This window comes from Cetorhinus maximus, chromosome 8 (assembly GCF_964194155.1).
Source record: "Cetorhinus maximus chromosome 8, sCetMax3.hap1.1, whole genome shotgun sequence".
NCBI lineage: Eukaryota > Metazoa > Chordata > Chondrichthyes > Lamniformes > Cetorhinidae > Cetorhinus > Cetorhinus maximus.
Window position 1 is genome coordinate 144,760,651 of NC_135886.1, and position 9,768 is coordinate 144,770,418.

General features: G+C 50.5%; 1 protein-coding gene across 1 annotated transcript; it reads left to right on the forward strand.

Annotated features, from left to right (window-relative positions):
- Window positions 1-4,048: 4,048 nt before the first annotated feature.
- gpr101 (G protein-coupled receptor 101) lies at window positions 4,049-5,314 on the forward strand. Its single transcript, XM_078547762.1, has one exon. It carries the CDS (start codon window positions 4,049-4,051, stop codon window positions 5,312-5,314), a length of 1,266 nt encoding a protein of 421 aa, XP_078403888.1.
- Window positions 5,315-9,768: the final 4,454 nt, after the last annotated feature.

Here is a 9,768-nt window from a genome sequence, read left to right on the forward strand (position 1 = left end):
ACAATGTCTTTTAAAAAACACAAATTCTTCCAGAATGTTCTTAGTCCTTGAAGCTGAACCATTTTCTGTGATTAGAGCGTTTATGACAGAAGGGAAATGGAATGTTGGTGTTTATTGCGAGGGGAATGGGATATAAAAGTAGGGAAGTCTTGCTACAGTTGTGGTGAGGCCACATCTGGAGTACAGTGTACAGTTTTGGTCTCCTTATTTAAGAAAGGATATAATTGTGACAGAAGCAGTTCAGGGAAGGTTTGCTTGACTGATTCCTGTGAGGGGTTTATCTTAAGAAGAAAGGTTGTGCAGGTTGGGAGTTTAGAAGAATGAGAGGTGATCTTATTGAAACATATAAGATCCTGAAGGTACTTGCTTGGGTGGATGCTTAAATGATGTTCCCTCTTGTGGAGAGTCTAGAACTAGGAGGCACAGTTTAAAAATAAAGGGTCTCCCATTTAAGATGGAGACGAGAAGAAATCTTTTCTCTCAGAGGGTGGTGAATCTTTGGAACTCTCTTCCCCAGTGAGTGGTGGAGGCAGAGTCATTGAATATTTTCAGTGTAGAGGTAGATAGATTCTTGACTAACAAGGGAGTCAAAGGTGATGGGGGTGGGTGGGGGGAGAGGGAAGGCAGGAATGTGGAGTTGAGGCACAATTGGATCAGTCATGATCTAGCTGAATGCTGGAGCAGGCTGGAGGGGCCGAATGGCCGCCCCCTGCTCCTGGTTGGTATGAGTATGAGGTCAGGGTTAGAATGGGCAGATGGATGGGCCAAGCACCCAGGATGGAACATGACCGGGATTGAAGTGGCTTTTTGGAACAGGCTGATCTGTTAATAAAAGCTGATCAGAGACAGTCCCTCAGGTTTCATAGTGTCCACTTCGCATCTGGTGTCCACTTCAAATCTGGTGTCCACTTCACATCTGGTGTCCATTTCACATCTGGTGTCCACTTCAAATCTGGTGTCCACTTCACATCTGGTGTCCACTTCACATCTGGTGTCCACTTCACATCTGGTGTTGGTGTGAAGCAGATATCTCCATCTGATATTCTTCAGGGGTTTGAGTGACTCATTAAACCAGGTGATAAATGAACATTAATCCAGCCCCGGAGCTGGAAGGCGGCCGGTTGGACATTTCCATTGTCCCTCAGACCGGGGATGGGGTTTGTTGGGGTGGGAGAGACAATTGGGATGTTTGTGAAATGTGATGAAAGTTCGGGATAGCGGAGCCGGGACCCCCGGAGACTCAAACCGGATGGAATTCGCAGCGGATCCCGATCCGGATCCCGATCCCCGCCGCATCCAGGAGGAAGGAGACTGAGGACCAGAGAGAGAGAGACTGGGTCCGGGGGCCGGGGTCCGGGGGCCGGAATCTCCGGCCTGGGCGGTGAAATGCTGGACACGGGCTGGACCTGGAGTGACCGGTGCTGGAGCCGGAGTGGAGGCGGATCGAGTCCGAACTGCAGGTGAAACCCAACCTCGGAACCCTCACCCCCTCCTCACCCCCCTCACCTCACTCCCCCCTCACCTCACTCACCCCACTCCCCCCTCACCCCCTCCTCACCCCTCACTCACCCCCCCACCCCCCTCACTCCCCCCCTCACCTCACTCACCCCCTCACTCCCCCCTCACCTCACTCCCCCCTCACCCCTCACTCACCCCCCTCACCCCTCACCCCCTCCTCACTCCCCCCACCCCCCTCACCCCCCCCTCACCTCACTCACCCCCCCACCTCACTCACCCCCTCACTCCCCCCTCACCTCACTCCCCCCTCACCTCACTCACCCACTCCCCCCTCACCTCACCCCCTCACCCCTCACTCACTCCCCCCTCACCTCACCCCCCCCTCACCTCACCCCCCCCTCACCTCCACCCCCCTCTCCTCACCCCCCTCACCTCACCCACCCCATCACCTCACTCACCCCCCTCACCCTCACCCCCCTCACCCCCCATCACCCCTCACCTCACCCCCCTCACCCCACTCACCCCCCTCACCTCCACCCCCCCTCACCCTCACTCACCCCCTCACCCCTCACTCACCCCCTCACCCCTCACTCACCCCCTCACCTCACCCCCCTCACCCCACCCCCCTCACTCACCCCCCACCTCACTCACCCCCCTCACCTCCTCACCCCACGCTCACCCTCACCTCACCCCCCTCACCCCTCACTCCCCCCCACTCACCCCCCCCTCACCCCTCACTCCACCCCCCCACCCCTCACACCCCTCACCCCTCACTCACCCCCCTCAGCTCACTCACCCCCCTCACCTCACCCCCCCTCACCTCACTCACCCCCCCACCCCACCTCACCTCACTCACCCCCCTCACCTCACTCATCCCCCCTCACCCCCTCACTCACCTTCCCTCACCTCACACCCCCTCACCTCACTCACCCCCCCTCACCTCACTCACCCCCCCTCACCTCACTCACCCCCCTCACCCCCTCACTCACCCCCTCACCTCACACCCCCCCTCACCTCACACCCCCTCACCCACCTCACTCACCCTCCCTCACCTCACACCCCCCCCACCTCACTCACCCCCCTCACCTCACTCACCCCCCTCACCTCACTCACCCCCTCACCCACCCCACTCACCCCCACCTCACCCACCTCGCACCCCCCTCACCTCACACCCCCTCACCTCACTCACCCCCTCACCCCTCACTCACCCCCCCTCACCCCTCACTCACCCCCCCTCACCCCCCTCCCTCACCTCACTCACCCCCCCACCTCACACACACACCCCCCCCCTCACCTCACTCACCCTCCCCCCCCACCTCACCCCCTGTGATTATTAAACCCGCTCCTAACTTTCTCACCTCGTGATCTTTACAATTTATAATCGGTTTTCACTACCATTTCCCTTCCTGAGGTTGGGATGTCATTGGGACCATCACAAAACCCGCCCGCAGCCGGCAGGTGGGTTCCAGATTAAATTGGCTGAATGTCACATTTGGTGGTGATGGTCAGGGGGGTGGCTGGGTGGGGGGAGGGGGAGATAGGGGTAAAAGGAGGGGGTTCTTCATCCAGCCCTGATGGGGGTCCATGCTTGGGGGTAGGGGGTGGGGGTTGTGTTGGGGAAATGGGGGTCAGGGTGTCTAAAGCGGGGGAGTTGTCTAACCAGCTCTGTCAGAGCATCAACAGGAGGATTATAAAACCACATTTAATACAGAGCCACCAAAGGAGGTATTAGGAGAGATGACCTAAAGGCTGATAGGAGCGTCTTAAGGAAGGAGAGAGAGGTCTCGGGGGGTAATTCCAGAACCCAGGACCCAGGCAGCTGAAGGCACAGCCGCCAATGGTGGAGCGATGGAAATTAGTGATGTATACAAGGGCAGAATTGGAGGAGTGCAGAGATCTTGGGAGGTTGTGAGGCTGCAGATTACAGAGATAGGGAGGGGCGAGACCATGGGTGGATATGACCACAAGGACGGGAATGTTAAAATGAAGACGTTGCTTATTCAGAAGCCAATGTAGGTCAGTGAGCACAGGACTTGGTGAGAGTTAGGACGCAGGTAGCAGATGTTTGGGCATACTCAAGTTTACAGAGGCTGGAGTGTGGGAGAGCAGCCAGCAGAGTATTTGGAATAGACAAGTCTAGAGGTCAGGAAGGTATGAATGAGGGTTTTCAGCAGCAAAAGAGCTGAGACAGGGGTGGAGTTGGGGGATGTTACGGAGGTGGATATAGACATTCACAGTGATGGTGTGGATATGTGGCTTCAGTCTTAAACACTGGAGGTAGGTCAGTAAGAAGCTTTATGATGGGATATGACTGGGTGGAGTTTGAGGGGATGGTTGATCAGTAACCAGTTAGTAATGTGATGTCATGTGCTTCCAGGTGACTCTGGAATTGATCAGCACAAAGCCTGCGGAGTGGAAATGAGGAGAGAGGCTCCCAGAGCCAGCCAGGATTCCCGAGACGGAAGGAGAATTTGGGAATGATCCACCTGCTCAAAATTATTAGGACCAATTGAGGAGGGTGTTTTCTGTTTGTGGAAGAGCCTGGGAGGGGTCGGCGGAGGAAGGGAGTTCCCCGATTACTCGGAGAGAGATGGCTGAACTCACACTCCACAGTAACATCACCAACTCAACCCTTTGGGCTGATATTTGGAGCCCATCTGCAGACAACTTGCTGAGGATCGTCTTGGTCTCGACCATTCTTTGCACCTCACTGTTTGGGAACACAATGATACTGATGGTGTTCCAGAGGAAACCCCAGTTGCTGCATGTGGCAAACCGTTTTGTTTTCAACCTGCTACTGGCTGACTTGCTGCAAACAGTCACAGTGATGCCTTTGGTGATTATGGGCAGTGTACCCGGGATCCAGCCACTGAACAGAGGCCTCTGCAAGGTTTTGGTTGTCTTGATGCATCTCTTTGCATTTGCTGGTGTTAATACCATAGTCGTGGTCTCCATTGACAGATACTTGGCGATCATCCATCCCTTGTCCTATCCCACTCGAATGACACCCAGGAGAGGCAATAACCTGATTGTTTTTACTTGGCTGCTTGGTACAGCACAGAGTACACCCCCTCTCTATGGCTGGGGGCAGGTGGGCTATGATGGTCACAACTTTTGCAGCCTCATCTGGCCATCCAGTCCCTCCTACACCCTGCTGACCACACTCTTCACCTTCTGGCTGCCTGTCTCTATCATGCTGGGCTGCTACTGGATGGTGTTCAGGGCAGCCCGAAGGCAGAATGCTCTGGTTCACCCGGCCAATCCCAACATTCGGCCAAGGGGTTCAGATATGACCAACACTTCCATTTTTAGTTTAAGGCCCAGAGCTCGTCATCGGCGCTTTCATTGCCGCTGCAAAGCGGCTAGGGTGGTCTTTGTTATCATGTCCTCGTATATCCTCAGCATGGGTCCTTACAGCATCCTAAGCACCATGACCATCAGCAGATCCAAGCCCTCACCTCCCTGGCTCACCACTTTGGCTCTGATCCTCTTCTACTGCCAGTGCTGCATCCACCCTTACATCTATGGTTACATGCACAGGAGCATCAGGAGGGAATTCCTCATCCTGCTCTGCGGCTCCTGCTGCAGGCACCTGCAACCCAGGAACTCACAGCTGGACAGTTACTTCACCATGACAGACGGCAAGATTTCCCACTCACATTTTTCTACAGGTGTTTCTCGAATCTGTCCCCTGAAATCTTGGGAAGAAGCAGCCATTTCTGCATTAACTCCCACAGACATCCCCAGACCTCAGAGTCCCAAAGGTTATCGCAGGGAGACACTTTCAACTAGTTGTAGTTCAGAAAATGAACCCCACCTCCTCCCCAGCCAACCATCTGACAAAGGAGTGAAGTAAAAAAAAATGTCTATAGTCCCTCTTAATCTGGAGAGCTAACCAATGAAGGACACCATTTATTTGCACATATTGAATTAGTTTAAGATCTTAGTGCAGTATCTGCAAAAAAATTGTTGTAGTAGAATAACTTGTTTTTTATGGGTGGATAATAGCGTAATTTTCTAATCAATGCTGGATTATTTCATTATGATGTGAAGGAACGCCAATATATTTCCAAATCAGGATGGTGAGTGGCTTGGAGGGGAACTTCCAGGTGGTGGTGTTCTCAACTATCTGCTGCCCTTGTCCTTCTAGATGGTAGAGGTCATGGGTTTGGAAGGTGCTGCCTACAGAGCCTTGATGAGTTTCTGCAGTGCATCTTGTAGATGGTACACACTGCTGCTACTGTGCGTCGGTGGTGGAGGGAGTGAATGTTTGTGGATGTGGTACCAATCAAGCGGACTGCTTTGTCCTGGATGGTGTCAAGCTGCACTTATCCAGGCAAGTGGGGAGTATTCCAACACACTCCTGACTTGTGCCTTGTAGATGGTGGATAGGCTTTTTTTGGGGAGACAGGAGGTGAGTCACTCGCCACAGATTCCTAGCCTGACCTGCTCTTGTAGCCACAGTATTTATATGGCTAGTCCAGTTCAGTTCCTGGTCAATGGTAAGCCCCAGGATGTTGATCATGGGGGATTCAGTGATGGTAGTGCCATTGAATGTCAAGGGGCAATGGTTGGATTCTTTCTTGTTGGAGATGGTCATTGTCTGACACTTGTGTGGCATGAATGTTACTTACCACCTGTCAGCTCAAGCCTGGATACTGTCCAGGTCTTGCTGCATTTGGACATAGACTGCTTCAGTATCTGAGGAGTCACAAATGGTGCTGAACATTGTGCAATTATCAGTGAACATCCCCACTTCTGACATTATGATGGAAGGAAGGTCATTGATGAAGCAGCTGAAGACGGTTGGGCTGAGGACACTACCCTGAGGAACTCTTGCAGTGATGTCCTGGAGCTGAGATGATTGACCTCTAACCACCACAACCATCTTCCTTTGTGCTAGGTATGACTCCAACCAGCGGAGAGTTTTCCCCCAATTCCCACTGACTTCAATTTTGCTAGGGCTCCTTGATGCCACACTTGGTCAAATACGGCCTTGATGTCAAGGGCAGTCACTCTCACCTCACCTCGGGAGTTCAGCTCTTTTGTCCATGTTTGAAGCAAGGCTGTAATGAGGTCAGGAGCTGAGCGGCCCTGATGGAACCCAAACTGGGCATCAGTGAGCAGGTTATTGCTAAGCAAGTGCCGCTTGATAGCACTGTTGATGACCCCTTCCATTACTTTACTGATGATCAACAGTAGAATGATGGGGTGGTAATTTGCCGCGTTGGATTTGTCCTGCTTTTTGTGTACAGGACATACCTGGGCAATTGTCCACATAGCCGGGTAGATGCCCGTGTTGTAGCTGTACTGGAACAGCTTGGCTAGGGGCGCAACAATTTCTGGAGCAGAAGTCTTCAGTACTACTGCCAGAATATTGTCAGGGCCCATAGTCTTTGCAGTTTCCAGTGTCTTCAGCCGTTTCTTGATATCATGTGGAATGAACTGAATTAGCTAAAGACTGGCATCTGTGATGCTGGGGACCTCCGGAGGAGGCCGAGATGGATGATCCACTTGGCACTTCTGGCTGAAGATTGTAGCAAATGCTTCAGCCTTACCTTTTGCACTGATGTGCTGGGCTCCTCCATCATTGAGGATGAGGATATTTGTGGAGCCTCCTTCTCCAGTGAGTTGTTTAATTGTCCACCACCATTCACGACTGGATGTGGCAGGACTGCAGAGCTTAGATCTGATTCGTTGGTTGTGGGATCGCTTAGCTCTGTCTATCACTTGCTGCTTATGCTGTTTTGCATGCAAGTTGTCCTGCGTTGTAGCTTCACCAGGTTGACAACTCATTTTTAGGTATGCCTGGTGCTGCTCCTGGCATGCCCTCCTGCACTCTTCATTGAACGAGGGTTAATCCCCTGAGTTGATGGTAATGGTAGAGTGGGGGATATGCTGGGCCATGAGGTTACAGATTGTGGTTGAATACAATTTTGCTGCTGCTGATGGCCCACAGCGCCTCATGGATGCCCAGTCTCGAGTTGCTACCTCTGTTCGAAATCTATCCCATTTAGCAGTTTTCGTGCCACACAACACAATGAAGGTTATCCTCAAGGTGAAGGTGGGACTTTGTCTCCACATGGACTATGTGGTGGTCACTCCTACCGATACTGTCATGGACAGATGCATCTGCGGCAGGCAGGTTGGTGAGGATGACGTCAAGTATGTTTTTCCCCCTGGTTGGTTCCCTCACCTCCTGCCACAGACATTGTTATATTTCAGGCCCCCTTGCAACATATTTTCAAAGCTGCACATCAAACCAACATGGGCCAGATATAATTTAGCCCAGGGTATTTTGGGTTGATAATGCTGCTCTTCTGGATGAAACAAGCATGCAACAAATCTCCAAAAGCAGCCATCACTAATCATCTTGAGGATTTTTACAGGTTAAGGTGCATTCCATTTTAAAATATGCTTTCCATGCATAATCACTGAAGAATATTTTGAGTGCAGTTCGTGCTTTGCACCAATGCTGTATAAATTTGGTTTAATCCTTAAACTTAGTCAAGTGGATCAAGACTCCCTCTGCCAGTGTGTAGTAATGCTCCAGTTCATTCAGTATCTGGCAGTATCTCTTCAATTAACTGCATTGTAAAATAACATTTAACAAACTTTTGGAAAAACGTACTTGTATACTTACCAGTACCAATTTTCCAGGGTATGTTGGCTTATTCCTTAGTCCATTGACTCGTTTTGGAACTTGACCTACCCTGGTTTCCCGACAAGCATTTTTTGGATTTCTAGCATGCTGCCTACTATTTTTGATGTCTGGCTGCGATCTCTCTGCTGAAATAAAGTCAGTAACTTGTGCAATCTCCTTGTAATGTCTTTGCTGGAAAGTGCATTCATCGCAGAACCTGGCAAATTTATCAGCCATTTGCTACTCTTCACTCATTTACATCCTCCCCAACAGCAGAGCCAAGTTCTCTCCCCACAAAAGACTGTGGGCATTAGGGGACAATCATAACTTTCAAGACTGAAATAGACTGATTTTTAAGATTAACAAGGGGTTATAGAGCTCATGTGGAAAAGACTCAAGGTACAAAACAGCCATGATCTGATTGAATTGCAGAAAAAACTCGAAGGAGTGGCTTGCTTCTGTTCCTAATGTCACTATTTTGCACAGCCTTTATCCATATTCTGTTACAGTGAGAATCCCAAACCTCTCATTTCACTGCTCTTGGCAGATGCCACTGCTGCCAATTACATAGCACCTGCTCCAGAGTCTGTCTCTAGCCACTCCTAGTCCATTAGTTTCTTTCCTTATCCTACGCTCACATCACCTGCATGTTTTCTATCACTTGCACTCTTAATCGTTCCCATACTTGGTTGCCTTCTGTCAAGCTCTTGCACTAACCCACTGCTCCAGAGAACCAGAAATTATTCATTTTTAAAATTAGTGGTTCATCTGAAATATCACTCAAGGACAAATTGCATAGAATTTACAGCATGGAAACTGGCTAATTAATCCAACTAACCACTGCTGGTGTTTATGCTCCACACGAGGAGGTGAATTAGCAAAAGAAGCAATGGAGGCATGAGGGAAAAAAATATTTTTATGCAGTGTGTAGTTAAGATTTGGAATGCTTTGCCAGGACGTGGTGGAGGCAGATTCAATGAGGTCTTCAAAAGAAAATTGGATCATCTGAAGCAAAAAAATTTGCAGGGGCTATGGGGAAAAGGCAACAGTAAGACCATAAAAGTTGCTCCTCCAGAGAGCTGGCACAGGCAAGATGGGCCAAATAGCCACCTTCTGTGCTGTAACCATTCTACGAATTTCTTCCCACACCTCATCATCTCATCCTATGTCAATATATCCTTCCACTCCTTTCTCCCTCGTAAATAGCTAGCTTCCACTCAAGTGCATTATACTGTTCGTTTCAACCACTCACTGTGGTTGTGAGTTCCAAATTCTCACCACTCTGGGTAAATCTCATGTTCCCTCCAGGGTGATGGGAAGGAGTAACAAGCCCAGGGAACCATGGATGACCAGAGATATTCAGGTTACGATGAGAAGGAAAAGAGAGACTTTTAGCAGGTAGAAGGGAAGCAAATCAACAGAGGCATTAGTGGAGTACAGAAAGTTCAGGGTGGAGCTTAAGAAAACAATTAGGAGAGCAAAGAGGGGATATGAGAAAGCTCTGGCTGGTAAAAGGAGGGAAAATCCCAAGATATTCTATAAGTATATCAATAGGAAGAGGATAACCAGGCAAAGATTAGGGCCCATAAGGAACCAAGGGGGCAATCTATGGGTGGAGCCTGAGGACATCACTAGAGTGTTGAATGAATACTTCACATCCGTCTTCA